Source organism: Nyctereutes procyonoides, unplaced genomic scaffold, assembly GCF_905146905.1.
Source record: "Nyctereutes procyonoides isolate TBG_1078 unplaced genomic scaffold, NYPRO_anot_genome, whole genome shotgun sequence".
Taxonomy (NCBI): domain Eukaryota; kingdom Metazoa; phylum Chordata; class Mammalia; order Carnivora; family Canidae; genus Nyctereutes; species Nyctereutes procyonoides.
The window spans coordinates 30,299,930-30,323,757 of NW_026575047.1; the positions used below are offsets into that span (position 1 = coordinate 30,299,930).

Here is a 23,828-nt window from a genome sequence, read left to right on the forward strand (position 1 = left end):
TTTGGAAATGTATGACAACCCTGAGTCTTGGGGTATGGACTGCACAGTTCTCCCGTCTCTTCCTTGGCTGAGGTTGTGGGCTCATTGTCTCCAGGAGATGTAATGAGTGTTCACCAAAGCCCTTCCCTGTATAGATTAAGGCTTGTGTTCCTTAGTGGAGATGGAGGGGAAGGACCTGGTAGAGTGTCTTGCCCCTCCCACATGGCTGCTGCTCCTTCCCCAGTTCTGTACGGTGATCATGCTTCTTAGAGCTCTTTCACATCCCGTCCATGAGCACCCAGTGGGTTTCACAGAGAGGTTGCAAAGGGATGCAGACTTGCCCAATTTCTGTGACCCCAGGAATTGTCCTGACAGCTTATACCCCATCTTCACAATATGTCATCTGTTCTCAACAGACTCTTCTTCACCAGTATCTGATGGCATCTTCCTCAGGTGAGTGTGTGTGCTCTTTCATTGCAGCCATTTACTTTTTGGACCAGTTTGCTCTGTGACCTCAGTTCCCTGATAGGTTCAAGAAAGTCATGGACTTGAAATTAGTTCATTTTCATTGTTAAGTGTGGGAGCAATGTTCCCCTCCCATCTCCCAGCTTTCTCCATCCTGGAGCAGAAGTCAGAAGCGACCATGTCTTGAAGGACAAGTTTTATTAAGTTTGATGAAGTCCAGTTTAGTAGTTTTTTCTTCTATTATTAGTGCTTTTTAGGGTCCAAAGAAATCTCTCTCTACCCCAAAGTTGAAATATTTTGTCTACTTTAAGTAGAAAGCTCCAAGAATGAGATTTTTTTCTTCTTGTTCTTATTAAAGTCTTATAATTTTAACTTTCTTTTTTCTTTTTAAGATTTTATTTTTAAGTAATCTCTACTACCATCATGGGGCTCAAGCTTACAACTCCATGATCAAGAGTTGTATGCTCCACCAACTGAGCAAGCCAGTGCCCCTGTAACTCGAGCTTTTATGTATAGGTCTGTTATCCATTTCACATTAATTTTTAAACTGGCGGCAAAGGGACACCTGGGTGGCTCAGTCGGTGAAGTGTCTGCCTTAGGCTCAGGTCATGATCCCAGGGTCCTGGGATTGAGTGGCATGTTGGGCTCTGCTCAGTGGGGACCTTGCTTCTCCTCTCCTTCTGGCCCTCTCCATGCTCCTGTGTGCTCTTGCTCTCTCTCTCTCTCTCTCTCTCTCTGTAATAAATAAAATGTTAAAAAAAAAAATAAAGTGATGTTAGGGAAGTTGGATGTATTCTCCTCATATGGATTTTCAGTTACATCATTTATAGAGAAACTTTTTCTTTCCCAACTGAATTACTACCTCTTTCCTTTGTCAAACATTTCTTTCCTTTTTCAAAACTTTTTTAATTGTTAAATGCTGTAAAAGTGCATAAAATGAATGTGTAGCTTGGCAGATTGTTTGATTTTGAACCCTAGTATGAACACCATTCAGATAAACAAATAGAATGTTTTGGGAACTCTAAAAGCCTACTAAAAGTTGTATCTTGGTTACAATTCTTTTCTTTCCCTTTGTAAGTCATCACTAAGCATACATTCCTAAACACTATAGTTTTGCTTGTTTTTGATATATAAGTGGAAGTACACTACATACAGTCTTTGGTAGATGGCTTTTTTAAAAATGAAATAGTATTTTTAAGATTTGTTATGTTTTGTTTTTAAAGATTTTATTTATTTATTCATGAGAGACAGAGAGAGAGGCAGAGACACAGGCAGAGGGAGAAGCAGGCTCCATTCAGGGAGCCCAATGTGGGACTTGATCCCGGGACTTCAGGATCACACCCTGAAACGAAGCTCAACCACTGAGCCACCTAGGTGTCATTAAGATTTGTTTTGAATTGAGGTACAGTTTGACCATTTTAATTGCTGAGTAGTATTCCACTATATGAATGGATTACAAGGTATATTCTGCAGTTGATGAGTATCTGGGCTATTTCCAGTTTGGAGTTGGTATGAATAATCTTGTACTTGTATCTTGGTGCATACAAAACTTAATATCAGGAAGGATATGTGTTTAGAAGAGAAGCTACTTGGTCATAATATATGTGTGTTTTGGGGGCACCTTAGTGGCTCAGTCAGTGAAGCATCTGCCTTCAGCTCAGGTCATGATCCCGAGGTCCTGGGATCGAGCCCCACACTGGGTCCCTGTTCATTGGGGAGCCTACTTTTCCTCTGCCCCCCTACCCCCGCTCATTCTCTCTCTCTCAGTAAATAAAAACAATTTAAAAACCATATATATATATATGACATATTAAGACTTCAAAAACACACACACACATACACACACACACACATGCATACATATATGGTGCATGTTCCCCAACGTGGTTGTTGGGGAATGTTCCCCAATGTGGTTGTTCTTATTTCCTTCCACTCCACCAGCAATGCATGAGTGTTCCCATTGTTCTATTTTTGCCTAAGTTGTCACAATTTCTTATTTTAGCTACTCTGCTTGGTATTTTACATGATTTTTTAAAAATTTATTTATTTATTTATTTATTTATTTATTTATTTATTTATTTATTTATTTATGATAGTCACACACACACAGAGAGAGAGAGAGAGAGAGAGAGAGAGAGAGAGAGGCAGAGACATAGGCAGAGGGAGAAGCAGGCTCCATGCACCGGGAGCCCGACGTGGGACTCGATCCCGGGTCTCCAGGATCACGCCCTGGGCCAAAGGCAGGCGCCAAACCGCTGCGCCACCCAGGGATCCCCATTTTACATGATTTTAATTTACATTCCTTGATTACATGTGAACTTTTCATATGTTAATTGACCATTTGGAGATCCTTTTTTGTGAAAAGCCTATTCAAGTCTTTTGCTCGTTTATTTTCTATTGAATTCTATATATTTTTCTTGCTTTCTCGCCTTTTTTTTTCTTTTTTAATGATTCATTTATTTATTAGAGAAAGAGAGACAGCACTTACACAGGCAGGGAAAAGGGGCAGAGGGAGAGGGAGAAGCTGGCTCTCCCTCGCTCAAGGAGCCCGATACAGGGTTCAGTCCAGGGTCCTGAGATCATGACCTGAGCTGAAACCAAGAGTCAGAAGTTCAACTGTGACTGAGCCATCCATGTGCCACATTTTTAAAAATTTAAATAAAAATAAATAAAAATTTTTAAAGATTTTATTTATTCATGAGAGACACAGAGAGAGAGAGGCAGAGACATAGACAGAGGGAGACATCCCCACAGGGAGCCTGCTACGAGACTCAATCCCAGGACCCAGGGATCACGACCTGAGCCAAAGGCAGACACTACTGAGCCACCCAGCTGCTCCTAAATTTAAATTTTTTATAAACTTAGAGTCTGTATATGTCTTGGTTCTGTATTCTTTCTTTGTCTATCCTTGGGCCAATATCACACTTTACTTTTATTTTTATTTTTATTTTTGAAAAATATTTGAGAGAGAGAACAAGAGTTCACAGGGAGGGGCAGATGGAGAGGGAGAAAACAGACTCCCTTAAGCGTGGAGGCTGATGTGGGGCTCGATCCCATAACCCTGAGATCATGAACTGAGCTGAAACCAAGAGTTGGAAGCTAAACCAACTGAGCTGCCCACACATCCTGGGGTGGTGGTTGTTTTTTGTTAAGGTGGCCATTTTCAGTTTAAGAAAATTATATTCCTGGTTTATTAGGCTTTTATTAATGGATATTCAATTTTATCAAACACCTTTTCTATATGTATTTAATTACGTGGTAGTTGTCTTTTATTCTGTAATGTGATAAAATAAGTAGAAAATCAGCTCAGTTTTAAATTAATTTTGCATTCTTGGGTAAGAACCCACTTGATTATAGTAGCATCTTTTTCTATATATTGGTAGGTTGGGTTTGCTCATAAATTTATTTAGAATTTTTTGCGTTTATTTTCATGAAAGAGAGTAACTTGGAGTTTCTTCTGTTAGATTTCAGGATATAGATTATAGTTAATTTTTGGTATGTACTTTTTTCTGTTACCTGGAAGAATTTCTCTACAAGTGGACTTACTGGGACGCCTGGGTGGCTCAGTGGTTGAGCGTCTCCCTTCAGCTCAGGGAGTATTCCTGGGGTCCAGGATTGAGTCCACATCGGGCTCCTTGCAGGAGAGCCTGCTTCTCCCTCTGCCCATGTCTCTGCATCTCTCTCTCTCTCTCTCTCTCTCTCTCTCTCTCTCTGTCTCTCATGAATAAATAAATCTTAAAAAAAAATTGGACTTACTAAATTTTTTGGTAGAAGCCATCTCAGCTTGTAGTTAGATTTGGTTGAGTTTAATAATTACAGTATTGCTCCAGTTTCTATTTATCTATTTTGGTAAGTTGTATTTTCTAGGAATTCTTTGAGCACTTCATCAAAGTTTCACTTAAAGTTTAACCTAAAAGTGTTGGTGATATCCTTATTATTATTTTATTTTAAGTGACTGATCCTAATGATGTCATTTTCATTTTTGACCTTTTTTTTTTTTTTTTTACTTTCTCCTCCTCAATGAGTCTTACCATTATTTGTCCATTATTTTGGTCCTCTTGAAGAAGCAACTTTTGGCTTCATTGGTCTCTGCTAATGTACATGTATTTTGATTTTGATGCCCAACCTAGGCTCAAACTCCCTTACCTGGTGTCCATGCCCCAGCTGTTATGCATTCTTTCCAGGAAGGATGTCTTGCTGTGAGAAGCTGCCTTGTCCAGGAAGTGACCCTAGCACATCCTTCAGTGGTCTGGGGCCAGTTTGCCTAGGCTTGCTTTTTTTTTTTTTTTTTTTTTTTTTTTTGGTAGAGAATCTTAAGCAGGCTCCACACCCAGTGTGGAGCCCAGTGTGGGGTTCAGTCCACAACCCTGAGATCATGATCTGAGCTGAAATCAAGAGTCAGATGCTCAACTGGCTGAGCCACCTGGGCACCCTCAACTTGCCTAGGTTTGAATCCTTGCTCTGATACTTCCTAGCACAGATAAATCTCTCAAACTCTCAAAGCGCCTTAATTTTCTCTTTAGTCAGAATACACTAACAATAAAGGGCTTTTGGGATAGTTAGGAGTACATACGATGATGATTAGTACATATTTAGGAAATTAGCATATATTGCCTCTGTACTGCAGATATTTTGTCTAAGTTGGCATTTAAAAAAAAAACTATACAAAAGTTTAAAATTTCTGTGTTAAAGACTTTGGGGGTTTAAAACAGTCAAACAGGAGTATTTAGAGCTATTGTCAGCTGTGTCAGATTCTGATTTTCTAGCTGTTCTTTTTCCCATCTGTAAATTATTCCTGTGGCTTCATTTCCTTCTACCACCCAGGGTTGGATATTTTATTCTTTATATCAGCACTCATAGAAGATGGGAAAAGGGAGAAGTAGTGACTCTCCAGCCCAGTATTGCTCAGTGGAATGGAAGCCACATATGTAATTGTAAAATTTAAGTAACCATATCATAAAAGTAAAAAACACATATAATCAATTTTATGTAGTGTCTTTTATATAGCCCTGCATAGCCTGCCACAAATATTATGTCAGCATGGAATCAATATAAAAATTATTACTGAAATACTTAAAGTTCCTTTATTCATATTAAGTCTTTGAAGTCTGGTGTGTATTTTATACTTGGACACATCTCAGTTGGACTTGCCATATTTCAAGTGCTCAGTAGCCACATTTGGACAGTGGCTACCAAATTAGATGTGCAGCTCTGTCTTTTGTTAGTTTAGGAATTAGTTTAAAACTATTTAAAGTTGCTTTTGACTTTGCTCTTCGTTTTTTTTTTTATTGAGGTATGATAACATACAACATATGAGTTTCAGGTGTATAATATAACGATTCAATATTTGTATATATTGCAAAATGATCACTACAGTAAGTCTAGTATCTCTCATCATACGTAGTTACAGAATTTTTGGGAGCAGTTTAAGGCTCACAGAAATACTGAGCAGGAAGTATGGGGAATTCCCATGTACTCCCCTCCCCCGTCCTCACAGATGCACATGTTCCCACACTGTCAGCATCCCACTCTGGTAGGACATTTGTTACAGTTGGTAAACCTACACTGACGCATCATTATCACCCAGAGTCCATAGTTTCCATTGGGGGTCACTCTTGCTATTGTATATTTGATGGATTTGGATAGATGTATAATGACAGGTATCTATTATTGTGGTATCATGCAGAGTAGTTTCACTGCCCTAAAAATCCTCTGTGCTCCACCTTTCTATCCCTCCCTCCCCCAACCCCTGGCAACAATTGTTTTTTTTACTATTTCTGTGGCTTTGCCTTTTCCAGAATGTCCTGTAGATGGAATCCTACAGCGTGTAGCCTTTTCATATTGGCTTCTTAACCTTCATAACATGCATTTAAAGTTCCTCTGACTTTTCCTGACTTGATAGCGCGTTTCTTTTGATGAATAACGGTCCATTACCTGGATGGATAGATCATAGTTTATGACCCATTCACCAAGAACATCTTGGTTACTTCCAAGTTTTGGAAATTCTGAATAAAGGTACTATAAGCAAGTATGCTTCCACTTCGTATGCAAGTTTTTGTGTGGATTGAAGTTTTCAGCTCATCTAGGTAAATACCAAGGAGGAGAGCACCTGGGTGGCTCAGTGGTTGAGTGTCTGCTTTTGGTTCAGGGCGTGATCCCAAGGTCTGGGATCGAGTCCCGCATTGGGCTCCCCATGGGGGGTCTGCTTCTCCCTCTGCCTATGTCTCTGCCTCTCCTTCTGTGTGTTTCATGAATAAATAAATCTTTAAAAAAAATTACAAAGGAGCTTGATTGTTGGATCATATGGTAAGAGTATGTTTAGTTTTGTGAGAAACTGCCAAACTGTCTTCCATAGTGGCTGTACCATTTTGCCTGCCTACCAGCTGTGAGTGACAATTCCTGTTGCTATACATCTGTGCCGTCATGTACTGGATTTTGGCCATTCTGATAGGTGTGATGTGTTATTTTGTTTTCACCAGTGTTTCTGGTTTTTTGCGTGTTTGTTTTTTTAACTTAATACGTGGCTCATATTTATGGCTTGCATTGTATTTCTCTGAGAAAGAGCTGGGATGGGCAGCTCTGAAGGAATTGAAAAGTGAGGAAAAGAAGCTGTTTGTAGGTTAGAGGTGGAAGTATGGTCCCGAGGAGGGTGCTTTGTTTCTTTAGCCTGGTAGTAACAGTGTGCTTATATCCTCATGGAAATGATGCAGGAAGGAAGGAAAGATTGATGATCCGAGGAATGGAGGGGAGAATCCGTAGAACAAAGTCCTCAAGCAGATGGCAGGGCCTGGTGCATGAGCAGAGGTTTCACCTAGGCGAGGAGGTGTGTGATGGGTAAGCATGCCGAAGGGCACAGCTTTAGGTAGATGGCGTGGAGCCTGTGGAAACATACTGCCAGTGGGTTTTCAAGCACATCATTAGGCCTCATGCCACCATTGGCAGGATCTGAGTATGCCCTTCCTCCTTCATTCTGCAGCACTGAGTGTTGTCATAGTCTTTAAATGTTTGCACAGTTTTAGCAAGAGGCCTCTCTACTCCTCCCCTTGTGAGACCCATGGAGACCAGAGCTTTGACAGGTACCTGGGTGCCTGGCCAGGATGCCCTTTTGAGACATACATATCCAGTATGTCATACTTCCTGTTGCCACCCACCTGTGCACGTGGTTCACCTGTAAATCTCTGCTCTGCTTCCACTCAGCTTGATTTCCACATCTCTGCTCCTTTTCCTGTCCAGCTCCTGCCAGGAGGCACCCTCCCCCCATTCCTTTATGCTCTTAGCTCTGATGAGTTTCTGTGCCTCCTTACTCTGACTCATCTCCTTGCCTTGTGAATTTCTTGGACCATAAAAATTTTAGTAACAATCCTGGAGACTGACTCAGTGTTATCAAAGTCTGTATTAGGGAAATTGAGGATTCTGTAAAAAGCAAGTACTTTCTGTGGTTATTATTTTAGGTCACTAGCTAGTCTCTGGTTTGACTATCCCGGCGCCAAGTTCCTCCCTGTAGCCACATGAGTGGTGGTGATGGTGATGGAAATGGAGTGGATGGTGGGGGCTGCCCCTGGCCTGGCTGCCCGTGTTAGCAAGGCCGTATTGATGACAGGCTTGCAGGTATGTTACGTGAGTGGCTGGCTACCTTTGGAATAACCTCAGGTCACTGAATTTTCCAATGTTGCCTGTCCCACTTAGGGTTTCTGATTCAAAGCCTTTCCCAGCTTCTGTTCTACGTATGAGTTTTTTTCTTCCCCTCTGGCAATTTCTGGGCATTGCTGTAAAGACCTTTAGCATCCTATGCAAAATGACTGGTTACTGGGACTTTCAGATTTTAAAGGGTATGTGAAGTGTAGCCAGAGAAGTTAGTAGTACTTTGATATCAACTTGCCACTTGAACACAGGAGATCATTTGTATTTTAAAGATTGGTGAAGAGGAATGTAAGAAATACATATTTTCAGAGCTGCAAATCTTTTTTTTTTTTAACTGTCTGATTTGCTGCTATTAATAAATGCAAGTAAGTTATTTTTCTCTTTTGCCATATGGAGCTTAAATGCAGAGACCTGAAGTATTTTGTAAATATTTGAATGTGTGAATTGCTACGCTGCCAGATGACGGAGCAGTGGTGCTAAACTTGCCCTGGCATCCTGACTTGTTCTGAGGCTGGTTTAGATACTTATTTTCTTCCAGATAAGTAGAATCAAAACAAACAATAATTACATTGTTTATTAGACATAGAACATGATTTCATCTGTATAAAAACACTGTATTAATAATGGTTACATACTTAAATCCATTTTATGTAACTATAGTTCTGGCAGGTAGCCAATACCACTGTGCCTTCATTAATGCACAAAGCCACCCTATTTACTTCTGTAGAACCACTGGTCATTTGTAGGTAGGCCAATTCAGGAAGTTAACTGCAGTTATAAGAAAAAATGGAAAAAAAAAAAGAAAAAATGGTTGGGGTGCCCAGGTGGCTCAGTCATGCATCTAGCACTTGATTGCAGTTCAAGTCGTGATCTCGGAGTTGTGAGATTGAGCTCCACATCAGGCTCCACGCTCAGCCAGGAGTCCACAGGCGATTCTTTCTCTCCCTCTCCCCCTAGTGACCCCTCTCCCTCTTCACACATGCATACTCTCTCATGCTCTCTCTCTCTCAAATAAATAAATAAGTAAATATATATATAATATAATCTAATTATTATTATAATTAATATGATTATTATAATATGATAAATATATATTTTTAATGGTTACAGGTTTTTAGGCTTTCTCTGTTTTTTTGGATATGTAAACTGAAAGTAAATGCTAAAGAAAACGTACTTCACATGAGCTATAAAAAGGATGCTATAATAATGTAATAATATGGAATCATATGTAATAAATGTTGAGTTTTCAGGAAACACCTTTGAAATCTATAAATTGCTAAATATTTACTCTGTGATTATATAAATTACATGTCAAACATTAAACACTTAAGGTAATTTCACCTCTAACTTAGGATTCTAATATCAGTTTTTTTTTAAGATTTTATTTATTTATTCATGAGACACAGAGAGAGAGAGAGAGAGAGAGAGAGGCACAGAGACACAGGCAAAGGGGGGAGCAGGCTCCATGCGGGGAGCTCGACGTGGGACTCGATCCTGGGTCCCCAGGATCAGGCCCTGGGCCAAAGGCTGCGCTAAACCACCAAGCCACCTCGGCTGCCCCTATTATCAGTCTTTTTGATAACTAATTGGAAGAGAACTTAAGTATTAATGTTAGTAATTATTTCCCAAGGAGTACCACTTGCTTAAAGAACTTGCATGTGCTTTGGGAAAGTTCAGAAAAGACTATAGATACTTCAGTGACTACACATGTAGTCATCCCTGGACTTCAACACAGGGAGCTGATAAAAGATCGTGTGTAAAATAAGGAAGGAAACTTGTGATTGAAGTGGGGAGCACAGAGGGCACTTGAGTGGCTCAGTCGGTGAAGTGTCTGTCTTCAGCTGAGGTCCTCATCCTGGAGTTCTGGGATCCAGCCCCACGTCGGGCTCCCTGCTCAGTGGGGAGTCTGCTTCTCTCTCTCCCTCTGCCTATCTGTCAAATCTTAAAAAAAAAAAAAAAAAAAAAAGTAGGGAGCACAAAATGTGAATTACTCATATGGACTACCCATTTCATTTTCTTCTTTGAACGTTTGCTGGATGCCTATTGTGTGCTTTGTGGGACTTAAAAGTTGTTGAGTGTCTAATGAGAAGATGAACACATGAAAGCATAAGGTAGTTTGTGTAAAGTATGGAGGGTGTACAGGAGTTGGAGTAATTTTGGGGGCTGTATTAGAAACGACAAATACCCACCATTTGCTTCAACGTGGATGGAACTGGAGGGTATTATGCTGAGTGAAGTAAGTCAATCGGAGAAAGACAAACAGTGTATGTTCTCATTCATTTGGGGAATATGAATAATAGTGAAAGGGAATATAAGGGAAGGGAGAATAAATGTGTGGGAAATATCAGAAAGGGACACAGAACATAAAGACTCCTAACTCTGGGAAACGAACTAGGGGTGGTGGAGGGGGAGGAGGGCGGGGGGTGGGGGTGAATGGGTGACGGGCACTGAGGGGGACACTTGACGGGATGAGCACTGGGTGTTATTCTGTATGTTGGTAAATTGAACAACAATAAAAATTAATTTATTAAAAAAAATTGGGGGGGCTGTATTGGTTGAGGGGTGGGGAACAGGTTGGAGGAGAACAAAATTCACAGAGAAAGAATGATATAGTACAGTGGGGTTTGAAAGGATGCCTGACAGTTGCCCAGTATAGGAGGGAAATGGGTGTTTCAGAGTGAGAAATGGCATGTACTAAGAATGGGGCAGGGATCTGGAATTGTGAGGAGTAGAACTACTGGGTTGTGCAGCACTACGTGATAAGGGCCTTGTATGTCACACTGGATCCTTTTAGTTAGGGAAACTATTGAAGTGTTCAGAGCAGAGGAATATTCTGTTCATGTGTGCAGTCTGAAAGATCATCCCGATAGGAGGGTAAATAAAGGATGTGGGAAAGTAGACAGACCTGGAGGCTGCAGACCAGACAGGAAGACACAGTTGTGCCGTGTCCAAGGCAGGAGTTGTTAATGCAACAAAAACAGGCACATTTGTTTTGTGTTTTGTGTACATGAGTATCCTGGCTTTAGTCTTCACCTAGGCTGTGTGACCTGAGATGGGCCACTATCACCTGAGCGCTTTTAGTGTGTTTATGCCCTAAGATGCTGTGTTTTCTTTGTGTCTATAATAAGTTTACCTGTAAAGTTTTTAAATAGTCTGTTTTTCATGTTGAATTTGTAGTTTCTTTTTTTGGATGTTACTTTTAGAATTAGAGATAAGCCTAGCAAGAATATGAATTTGATATCTTTTATTAAACATACACACTGGCCACAAATGACAGCTTATACCAGACAGTGGAAAACCAGTTTACTCAGAAAGGGTAAAATATCTTACATCATGGGTGTAGAACTCAATTGTTAGTGGCCTTCTCAAGTGCTTTCAGCAATCTAGCCAATTTAGGAATAAGCACATCTTCTTGTGGAAAAATTTCTGGGTTACAACATAGGATCTTACAGAAGTAAGTAAATAAAATATTGCTATTTAAATGTATTTTATGTGTGTATAGGATTAGGGAGATGACACTTGTTTAGTGTTTATTCTGGTACATTTATTTTTTAAGAATATTAATGAAATCAAGGGATGCCTGGGTAGTTTGGTGGTTAGCACTTGCCTTTGGCTCATGGTGTGATCCTGGGATCTGGGATCGAGTCTCACATCGGGCTCCCTGCAAGGAGCCTGCTTCTCCCTCTGCCTACGTCTCTGCCTCCCTCCCTCTCTCTCTCTCTCTCTCTCTCTCTCTCTCTGTGTGTGTGTGTGTGTCTCTCATCAATAAATAAAGAAATCTTTAAAAAAAAAGTATTAATGAAATCGGACTGGATTTATCCTCCTGCCTTAACTAAAAGAAGGGCAAAATATCTCAAGCAGTAGTGTACCAATGCTGGACAGCAGGCAGTGCACGACAGTAATCCTTGAGAGATAGAAAATCCAGGAGCTGAGGGTTGGTCAACCTTACTGTCTGGAGAGAATTTGCAGGTCATGGCTCAGGAAGAAAGGAGAGAGTAGCCTGAAGAGAGTCTGATGGTTTCCTTGAGTTGAGGAGATCTACCTGAGAACTTGTGGAGGCCAGAGTGAATTTGTAGGGCAGAGTACCAGAGAAGAGAGGGCTGCAAAGAGAAAAAAGAGTTCTGGAGAGCCACACAGAATATTCAGCTGGGTATTGATGAGCACATGCATGTGTGGAAACTGTATATCAAGAGAAGAACCCAGGAAGTGAGTAGTAGAACAATCCATGGAGCTCCTATGGAACCCCAAACAGTTTGTGTTCCCACCAGCCAGAGAAGGAAAATCTTGTAACGCAAAAGTGAGGTCACAAGGGTATTGCCTCAGTAGTGGGAAAGATTTTTTTTTTTAAAGGTTCCATTTATTTATTCATGAGAGACACAGAGAGAAGCAGACACAGGCAGAGGGAGAAGCAGACTCCCTACAGAGAACCTGATGCGGGACTCAATCCTGGGACCCTGGGATTACACCCTGAGCTGAAGGCACACGTTCAACCAGTGAGCCACCCAGGTGTCTCAGTAGTGGGAAAGGTTAAAGGTGCTCTGATCCTGGGAGCATCTCTCTACTGCCAAATAGGATGCTGCCTGATTCATGAATCACTTAATAAAACCAATTCGATTATTTATTTATTTATTTATTTATTTATTTATTTATTTATTTATGGTTATTTATTTATTTATGAGAGATAGAGAGAGAAAAGAGAGAGAGAAGCAGAGACATAGGCAGAGGGAGAAGCAGGCTCCATGTAGGGAGCCTGACGTGAGACTCGATTCCAGGTCTCCAGGACCACACCCCAGGCTGAAGGCGGCACTAAACCGCTGAGCCACAGGCCTGCCCCAATTCGATCTTTTTAAAAGAAATGTTCAGATCCCACCTCCCAAATCTTACAAGCAAGCCTTGAAAGGACCAAGCTCTTCCCAGATAACCTAACTATGGGCCACAACAAAGCTCAGAAATATTTGAAGGAGTAAAACCATACCCGTTTTCCTAACATAGTAAAATTCACAGTGTTTACTTTCTAGTCAGAAATCACCAGGCATGCAGAGACAGAAGCAAGCAAATACAGTCCATAATGAGGTTCAAAATAAAGAAACAGAAACAGATTCAGAAATGACACATATAATAGAATTATTAGGTAGACGTTATAACACACAGTTGTTATTGCTATATTCTGCATTTTCAAGAAGACAGAGGAAAGCATGAGCATGTTAAGAAGAAGCACAAGATGTAAGAAAACCCAAATGAACTTCTAGAGTTGCAAACTAGTGTCTGAGATGAAAAATACATTATATGAGGCTTAGTAACAGATTAGACACTGCAGAATAAAAGATTAATGAACTTGAGGCGATAGCAATAGAAGGTATTGAACCGTGAGCATCAGTGAGCCTTGAAACAACTTCACATGGCCCACAGCACTGTATGTATGTGTCATTGGAGTTCCAGAAAGAAAGAATGGGAATGGGGATTATGAAAAGATATTTGAAGGAATAATGGTGGGAAAATGTGCAAATCGAAGCAGCTCAGTAAGCCTCAAGCACAAGAACGGTGAAGAAAATACACCACAACACATCATCATTGTATCACTGAAAACAATGTTTATTTTTTTGAAAAAGATTTTCCTTATTCATGAGAGAGACACAGAAAGAGGCAGAAACATAGGCAGAGGGAGAAGCAGGCTTCATGCAGGGAGCCCAGTGTGGGACTCCCCAGGACTTGAGGATCATGCCCTGAGCTGAACGCAGACACTCAACTGCTGAGCCACCCAGGTGTCTTGAAAACAACGTTTAAAAGAAAAATGCAGTTAGAAAAAAAAAGATGCATTACACACTGAGCAATGACAAAGGTAGACTTCTCATGAATAACAATGCAAGCTAGAAGTAGAGAAAGAACAACTTTAAAGTACGGAAAGGGAAAAGCATAACCTAGAATTCTAAACCAGCAAAAAATATCTTTCAAAAGTGAAAATGATGCCCCTTTGGGGCTGCATGAAAACAAAAAGACACAAAAGTGAAGGTGAGATAAAAATGTTCTGACGTAAAATGTTGGAAGATTTCATGGCTAGTGGATCTTCATCAGAGAATATGATAAAGGAAACTCCAAGCAGAGGAGAAATGATACCAGATGGCAGTCTGGGTCTACATGGAGAAAGGAAGGACACTGGAGATTGTGACTGTATGGGGGAAATACTTTTTATATTACTTTGAAATACAATAATCTATTTAAAGCAAAAACAGTGGGGTGCCTGTCTGGTTCAGTCCATAGAATGTGCGACTCTTGATCTTGGCTATGAGTTCAGGCCCCTGATTGAGGATAGAGATTACATAAAAATAAAATCTTAAAAAAGAATTTCTTGGGGCACCTGGGTAGCTCAGCATTTAAACATCTGCTTTCAGCTTGAGTCATGATCCCAGGGTCCTGAGATTGAGCCCTACATCAGGCTCCCTGCTTGATGGGCAGCCTGCTTCTTCCTCTCCAATGCTTGTGATCTCTCACATATCTCAGATCTCTCAGATCTCTCTCTCAAATAAATGGAATCTTTAAAAAAATGTTTTTTCTTAAAAAAAAAGCAAAACCAACAATGCCTTACAGAGCTTACATGTAGAAGCAGCATGTCTGACAAGCAACACGAAGGCTAGGAGAGGGAGCAGAGGGCTCTTCCCTGGTGTAGTCATAAAGTCTTACTAGATAGATGTTTGTGGTAAATTAAAATGTATACTGTGACACTGATGCAGCCACTCCAAACAAAAATATAGCTCACAGTCCAACAAGAGAGGTAAAGTAGAATCATAAAAAATTCCCAATTTTTAAAAAGTGGAAAAAGAGGAAAAGGAACAAAAATAAATGGGTCACTAGGAAAATAAAAAATTAGATGGAAAATTTAATAAACTTAATCCTATCCCATAATTGTACTTAACATAAATAGTCTAAGCATGACAATTTTAAAAGATTGTGAGAGTGAGAAAAAATCAAGACCCAGTTATATGATTTCTGCTATAATGTGCTTTAAACATAAAGATGCAAGTAGGCTAAAAGTAAAGTCATAGGGAAAGATAACGCCTTGCTTATATAAGTGAGAAGAAAGCTGGATTGGCTATGTAAGAAAAACAGATGCCAGAGCAAAGAATATTAGCAGGAGTAAAGAGTAATTTCATACTGATAAGGGGCAGTTTATCAATTGGACATAAGAATCCTAAATGTCTTTGCACCTAATAACAAAGCTTCAAAATACGTGGATGAAAGACTGATAGAACATCAAGCAAAAATAGACAAATACAAATTTATTATGGTTGGAGATTTTAAGACCTCTCAATAATTGATAAGTAAACAGGAAGTCACTAAGGGCACCTGGATGGCTCAATAGTTGAGCGTCTTTTGGCTCAGGTCATGGTCCCAGGGTCCTAGGATCGAATTTTGCATCGGGCTCCCTGCAGGGAGCCTGCTTTCCCTCTGCCTATGTCTCTGCCTCTCTTTGTGTCTCTCATGAATAAATAAATAAATACTCTTTAAAAAGAAAAAAAAAGTCACTAAGGTTTATAGAAGATGAATAACATTGTTAGCCTCCTTGGCCTGACAGATGTTTGTAGGACACTGCCCAACAACAGCAGCATGCTTACATAGTCTTTTAAGTAAATGTCGAACATTTACCAAAGCAGACCGTATTCTGAGCCATAAAAAGTCTTGATAAATTTATAAGAATTAAAGTTGTATAAAGCAGCTTCTCTGACTACATGGGATTATATTAGAAATCACTAACAAAACCATACACATGAGGGAACCATATCACATGTTAAACAGCCAATGAACCGAAGAAGAAATCAAGAGGGTGACCAGAAAGTATTTTGGACCTAATGAGAATGAAAACACAGCATATTAATGTTTCTAAAGTGCTTGCCAATGCACTGAGTATAGGGAAACTTACAGTACTAACCCCCTCTTCATGCAAGAGAAAGGGCTGAATGGCTTGTGCTTCCACCACAAGAAAGTAGAAAATCAAAGAGCCGTTATACCCAAAGTAACCCCCCAAAAGTAAATAATATCATAAAAGCAAAAATCAGTGAAAATAAAATTTTTAAATATGGAAAATCCACAAAACCAAAAGCTGGGTTTTTTTTTTTTTAAGTGGTTTCCACGCCCAGTGTGGAGCTAACGTTGGGCTTGAATTCACAACCTTGAGATCACAACCTGAGCTGAGAATCAGGAGTTAGACATTCAAGGGACACCTGGGTGGCTCAGTGTTGAACATCTGCCTTTGGCTCAGGGCATGATCCCAGGTCTGGGGATCAAGTTCTGCATCGGGCTCCCTGGGAGGAGCCTGCTTCTCTCTCTGCCTATGTCTCTGCCTCTCTCTGTGGGTCTCTCATGAATAAATAAATAAAATCTTAAAATAAAAGAGTTGGACACTCAACTGACTGAGCTGCCCAGTGCCCCTGAAAGCTGATTCTTTTAAGAGTAATAAAATTGATAAACCTTAATCCAGACCAGAGATTTGAATAAATACTACATAAGCCTGTGAAAAGATATTTAACATAATTAATCCTTAGGGAAAACCACAGTGAGGCAGCACCACACAGTCATTACAGTAGCTACAATCAACTCATCATATTGATGAGGATGTGGATTAATTGGAACTCTCGAAGACTGCTTTTTGGGAGGAATTTGGCAATTTCTCAAAAGTTAGACTTGTACATACCATATTACCCAGATATTCTGTTCCTTGGTATTTGTGCAAGAAAAACAAAAGCATGTGTCTACACCAAGATTCTACATGAGTGTTCACAGCAGCTACTATTTGTAATAGCAGAAACTGGAAATAACCCAGATGTCTCTGAATGGGAGGATGGATAAACAAGTTGTAGCTTACCCACATAATGGAATACTACTCAGCAGTAAAAAGGAATCAACTCCTGAGGCACCTGGAGGGCACAGTCAGTTAAGCATCTACTTTCAGCTCAGGTCATGCTCCTGAAGTCCTGGGATAGAGCCCTATGTTGGGCTGTCGCTCAGTGGGGAATCTGCTTCTCTGACTCCCTCTGCCCCCCACCCCTGACTCATGCATATTCTCTCTATCTCAAAATCTTAAAAGAAAAGGAAATGAAATGAAAGGAAAGGAAGAAAAGGAAAAGGAAAGGAAAGAAAAAAGAAAGGAAAAGACCAACTCCTGATACATACCTGGGAATCCTCTCCAAATAACTATACTTTTCAAAAGAAGCCAAACGAGAGTATGTTGTGTGATATAACATATACAATTCTAGAAGTTGCATAGTAATGGATAGACACAGAAGTGGTCACCTGTGAATGGGATAGGAGGGAGGGGGATGTGGAGGAAGAGGGTGCAGAAGGGCATTAGGAAACTTAGAGGGTAATGTTCATTATCTTGATTGCTGTGGTTTCACAGGTGTGTCTGTGTTAGGACTACTCCAATTGCATGCCTCAGTTGTCCAGCTTGGTTATACTTACCTTGGTTATACTTCAGTATAGCTGAAAATGCTTTTAAAAGATTCAGTGTAGTTTATATTTGTACCTCCCATTTAATCACAGATAGGAGAGTAACTATGTGGCAGATACAAGTGTTTGGTTATTTTGGTCAGGTGTATAGTATGCACACGTGGGTATCTTGTAGTAATCTGTTACTTGCTTCATCTGAAGAAAGGCGTGGAGAGTAGAGGTTGACCCCCTTGAGAAGACTAGCTTCATACTTGAGCACATTGGTCAAGAGTTGAGAAGTTTTGACTTTGATTCAGCAGGTGGTCTACCCTCTCCCCAAGGATCATCTGGCCTGGCTCCATGGCTTGACATACCACATGCACTGCTGATCCCGAATTATATATCCCATTGCAGCCTACTCCCGAAGTGTCTTACTTGTGTAGAACAAGCCCGCCATGTTTTTTGGATGTTTAACACAAACTTCATGGTACATCATCTAAAGCAAACCTTGGTTCTTGCCACTGCCCCAGCCTGTCTGGCTGTGTTTGGCATTTCTATTGTTCGTATGCCCACTGTCTAGGCATTCACATCTTCATCACATCCTTGGGTCTTTTGGCAGGCAAGTCTTGTGGTTCTACCTTCAGCACTTGTGAGTCTGACTGCTCTGGACCTCCATGGTTCCTGCCTGCACCTGGACCCACCTAGAACAGCATTACCTCCACCAGAGTTCATTTTTTACACAGTAAAGTTTCCTTTTAAGATGCCAGCTGGCTCCTACCTGTCCTTCTGAGAAATCTTTGGTCTCTTCCCATGGCCCTCAGCCCTGGAGAGCAGCCCCCGCCTGTCCCTTGTTCTGGTGGTGCTCCTGGCCTTCATCTGGGGCCTCAAGCCTGTGCAGGTCCCCACTTGCTGCCTCTGCTTGCAATGCTCTTCTCCCAGATTTTCATGCAGCTGTGTTTGCTTCTGTTGGGCCTTAGCTTTGCTTCACCCATGGTAATATGGTGCCCTCCTCTAGCTCTGCTCTGTATCCTTGCTGAATTTATTTCTTCATGGAGGAATACTTCCTGCCATTGGAAGGCAGGTGCTTATGTCTGAATTTGCCTGTCTGACACCTCTCAGGAAACAGTAGGCCCTTTGGGCTATTCACAGTTCCTTCTTTGATCTAACCTGCTAGGATGCCTGGCACACTGTGTATTTCAGTGTTTATGACAGAGGGGTTCCTCATCACATATTGCTTCCCTGCACTCAGTCCAAGGAAGATTTGTTTCTGCCTTTCCTCCTCTGCTTGTCTCCAATATCTGCCTCCTTCACAGTCTTGTCAGCTCTCCCTGATCCCGTGTTTGCATCTCATCTCTTCCCCACATACAACCTCATTGCCCAGTTAGCACTCCCCCACCTTACCCCTCTGGCCTCCTGCCCCAGGGCCTTTCTGCTTGCTCTTGGGAGTGTCCCTTTCCCGGGTACCTGTATGGCTACTACCAGCCCCAGACAATCAGGTATCTCCTGGAGGGAGTTCTCACTGGCCATCCTGAATGGGAAGCACTGTTCCCAACCCCAGACACTCCTGCCTGCTCTATGTTTTTCTCCTTCTCAGTGACCACTATCTCATGTTCTGTATTTTGTCCTGATCTGTGTCATATGCAGTCTTATCTTTTGCAAGGATATTAGCTCCCCATGGGCAGGGACTTTGTTTTAGTTATTGCTGTGTGCTCAGTGCCTGGATGGGTGCCTTGGCACATGGCGGCTCCCAGTAAATACTGGATGGACAGGCTGCCCGTTATGCAGATGAGCAGATGATCTGGAGCAGAACTGGTTACCCTCAGGTCAGCTCTGGCTCTTCTAATCTCTGGCTTGGGGACTTTGTAACCTTGAAGCCCAGCAGCTCCTTCTCTGAGTAAAAAGATGGCCTAGAAAGATCTGAAGGCTGTGGCTATTCTATTGATGATGGGTTGTTTTTTTATAGGCCTAGGGACAAGAGATGGTTTTACATAGGGTTAAATCAGTGTGGTTTTTGAAATTGTCTTATTTTCTACATCTGGATTTGTTGGGACAGAGAAAGACATCTCCCATGGTATTCTGTGGTTTGAGGAGCAGTCTGGAGTTTTCTGGAATACCACTCACTGGGATATAGTACTCTTCCCTTGACACACAACCCACACATTCAAGTGATTGCTGAGTGGGGTCTCGTTAAAACCATGGAACCTGCAGATGTGACAGGTTTGAGTAGTTTTGGTCACTGGATTATAAAGCAGGTAAGAATATATGTGCAAGTCTTAGTGATGCTGTTATTCACTCCTTTCATCATTCATTCATCTTTCACCCTGGCATCCCCTACCCACCCCCTGTGTAAGTACCTGGTCACCTGCCAGCCATCCTGGGTTTTAGAGATGGAGCCTGTGGAGCCGGTTGTGTAAATGCACACTTGTAGTCCAGTGAACAAGCACAACCAAAGACCTATGTGAGCCTTGGAGCAGGAGAACAGAGCCTTCGAACAGGAGAACAGGGAGAGCGCCGAGGGCTGAGGGAAGAGCTGGGCTGCTGGCTGGGCAGGCCTGGGTAAGGTACTGGAGGAGCTTCTGGGTAGAACTGGAGACTTGGTAAAATACCTTGAGGTTCCAGCATGAATAACCTTGGCATCGGTCCTGGTCCTCTTTACACTCCCCTGTGCCACATGTCCTGTGGCAGAGGACAGCATTGGAGGCCTGGGGGGATTTCTGTAGCCTTGATCCCACATGTGCTTTGGCTTGGAACCATGGCAGAGCTGTGCCTGACTCTGGAAGGTCATGCCTGGCTTCCCTGCTCATGTGCTGCCCAGGTCTGCCTCTCTTGAACCCCTCTTGAGAATTTGCAGGATGGTTCCTCTCTGCAGATGACACATCTTGGGCTCACATTGATTTGGATTAAAGTCTTGGCCCCTGCTTGCTAACCTTACTACTTTAGGCGTGTTTTAAATATGTTTGACCCATTTGTGTGTTCTTGAAGCTAATTTTCCTTTTCTGATGGGTGATGGAAAATCTTTTGAAGAGAATCTAGGGCAGTGATCTTGCCTCTTACCTATTTAAAAAAGCAGACATTGAAATTGAGTAACTAGAGATGAACTGAGCAGCACTGATGCTGAGCCAGAAGGGAAGCTGGGTCTTGGATTTGTGGTGCCGCCAGACTTCTCTAACGCTGATCTTGCCTCTAGAACTGGAACACTCCCCTCTGACATGGTTGGGGGTTTGTACACACACCTAGGCTGGAATTAATGCCTTGGGTGTGACCCCTCGTATGCACACACCTCTGGAAGAGTGGCTTTAAACTCTGCTGGGCAGTTTTCTTAACTCCTACTAAGATGTTCTTTATGGTCCTTCTCTTTATTTGGAGTATTATGGGTTTCTAGTTCACTAGATAGAATTTTATTTAACAAATTCCCTATTTGATGCTTATGTAAACATACATGTACATTATCATTTAAAACTATATTGTATTTTTAAATGATCTTGGCTTTGTGGATCATGTTTTGAAAATAGAATTTTCTTTTTCTATTCCAGACTCCTTTTAATTTTGGCATGAATCATAGAACACCACCCTACCCCGCTGGGGATTATTGCCTTCTGTGCAGAAGTGAGCGGAAAGACTCTTCGTTCTTAGAGAGTGGAATTAAGACTGCAAGCAAATTGGCCCTCTCCATGGCTCCCAAGGGCAACAGCGTGCTGCACCTGCCACTGTGGGTGTGCCCAGACTGCCGGCGGGCTGTGGAGAAGGAGGAGAGGCCCAGCAGCCTTGATCAGCCGTCGGTGAGTGCCTGGCACAGAACACATGGGCTTGCTTGTTGGCTTCCTTACCCTGTGGATTACAGAGCTGATTGATTGGGCAGTGAAATCATGAATTTGGGTTAGCTTTTTGGAAGGAAACCCCTCTTGCGCCATCTTCCGGTCCGTTGTTCCACCCTCTGGGGTTTTCGTCCTGGTCTTCTGTAACACACCTGCAGTGGGTAGTAGGGGACCTGCCCTCCCTGGTCTCATAACTTGGTCAGCGAGCTCAGGGGGCCCAAAGGATGTGTTTTGGCTTTTTTAAGTCTGGCCTCAGGATGGCAGTGCCATTTTTCTGGAAAGCTCAGAGACTTCTTAAGAGCATTTGGTTCTGGCTGGTTCCATGTGCTAGTAACTCACCTGAAATGTTTTCCCAGATGCAGTTCTCAGGTCGGGTTTCCCCACCCTGTTTTTTCCTCATTTCTTGCCTCAGCAAAATGGAGGCATTCTGAGGCCTTCAGGCATACATGGGAAAGCCACAGCCTTAGTCTGCTATTTGGGTTCTAGAAGGAAGTACTTGACTTTTGCAACCAGGTAAGGTCCCACATTGTAGGGCTTCTCTGTTCCTTTTATTTTTGCCTGTGAGCAGCTACCAGTTTCCTGAGCTTTTGTCTTCAGATACCTCCCTACATCAGGCCACCACCACCATGCTCTGTTCTCTGCTGCACCCGGGGACTGCTGTCCAGGGCAAGTGTGCCACTGTGGTGAATAGTCATTGTGAGTCTCCTTTGTCTCTGGTCTCATGGCCTCATTCCTGACTACCTCTATGCCAGTGACTTCTGTCCTAGGGTTTCCATGAAGGTGATGCCTCCAAACACATGCCAGTGTCTGCACTCAAGATCTCGTCATTTATTGGAATAAAAATTGATGTCTCACCCCACCTCCTCTTGCTTGCTCCCTTCTCCTGTGTGTTCTCTGCTGTGCCTCTTTCTGATATACAGCACATTCAGCTTCTTCGTCTTGCTTAGCTCCTTCACCGGAATCGACATTCCACAGGGGTGGCTGTTTTTGTCCATTTTCTAAGCAGGAACAGTGCCTAGCCTGGCATATTTTAAGAAACCCAAATATTTGAGTTAGTGAATGAATGAGCATGGAAGTGAATAAATGGTGGAACCCCCTCAGTAGGATTAAAAAGATGGCATAGTCGATCTTAAGTGTTTTACCATCCAGTCCTCTTGCTTTCATCATTTTATTGTTTTACTTTGTTTCTTTTCTGTGTCCTTTTAATGTCTGTGGCCCTTGCTCTGTCCCCTGTTGCTGTCCCCTGCCCTGGCTGGAAGCACTGCCTGTGCTCCCTGAACTTCCAGTCTTGGCTTCTCTGCCTGAGTCTGCTCCTCTGTTTGAGCCCAACTGTGCCTTTGGAAGAAGGGTGGCTGTTGTTCAGGCTGGTTTGGGAGACAAGTAGAAATAGCAGTGATTTCCCAGAAGTTGCCCTGATGCAGGGGTGGCCTCATTCCCTAACTCCATTTGTCCTGGATAATGAATCGTCAGAGGAGGCTTTTTCTCATCAAAAACGTGAGGGGATCCCTGGATGGCTTAGCAGTTTGGCGCCTGCCTTCAGCCCAGGGCATGATCCTGGAGTCCCGGGATAGAGTCCCACATCGGGGTCCCTGCATGGAGCCTGCTTCTCCCTCTGCCTATGTCTCTGCCTCTCTCTCTGTGTGTCTCATTAATAAATAAATAAAATCTTTAAAAAAAAAAAAGTGACGCTGGCCGCCACAGAGGAAATGCTGGCCTATGTTTGTAGACTTTGTTCTTCTGCTACTTTTGTGAGGTTGTTGTCTTTGTTCAAGCCAGCTAAGATTGCTGGCCTTTAAAAAAAAAAAAATGAGGTATAATTTACATCTAGTAAAATTCTTTTAAATTGTGTATATATTTCAGTGAATTTTGACACATTTATATAGTTATGTAACTACCATGACTGCAGTTGAGATGTAGAACATTTCCTTCCCCCCAAAAGTTCCCTGGTCACATTGGGAGGCATGCCCTTCCCCCTGTCCCTTGTAACCGTTGACTTGATTTCTGCCCCTGGTTTTGCTTTTCTAAATGTCACATAGACTCCTTCCACTAGTCATAATGCTTTGGAGAGCCATGCAGCAGTAGTTTGTTCTGTTGCTGGAGAAGTTGTAGAGATGCACCACGCTTTGTTTATCCATTCACCACTGATGGGTGTTTGAGCTGTTTCCAAATTCTGACTATTTTGCATAAAGCTATGTGAAGCTTGTAGAGGTCCTTCTCTAGACATTTGTTCTGCATGTTGCTGGAATGATTTGCTTTTGTTGGTTAAGGACTTTTTGTCTGGGCTCATGAAGGATGTTTGCCTGAAGTCTTGTCTTTAATGTCTTTCAAGGCCTCATAAGATGAGTTGAGATACGTTCCTGCTTCATCTTTTTTTCTGGAAGAGTTTGTGTAGAATTTAGTATTATTTCTTCCTTAAGTGTTGTTGGTTCTTGCTTTCTGTGTCTCTCAAACTGTTAGGTGGGATGCCAGGCAGGACATGGAAAAGACCGCAGGGGGATCCCTGGGTGG

The 23,828-nt window shown here is 42.0% G+C and overlaps 1 protein-coding gene across 2 annotated transcripts in view; it reads left to right on the plus strand.

The window, feature by feature from the left end:
* Positions 1–23,828, plus strand: part of FAM193A (family with sequence similarity 193 member A) — a 167,617-nt gene that overhangs the window by 42,991 nt on the left and 100,798 nt on the right. For both annotated transcript variants that reach the window (XM_055326148.1, XM_055326149.1), the window contains exon 2: positions 21,039–21,284. In XM_055326148.1, the coding sequence (XP_055182123.1) occupies positions 21,057–21,284 (228 nt within the window). In that variant the 5' untranslated portion in view covers positions 21,039–21,056. The remainder of the gene's footprint in view (positions 1–21,038; positions 21,285–23,828) is intronic.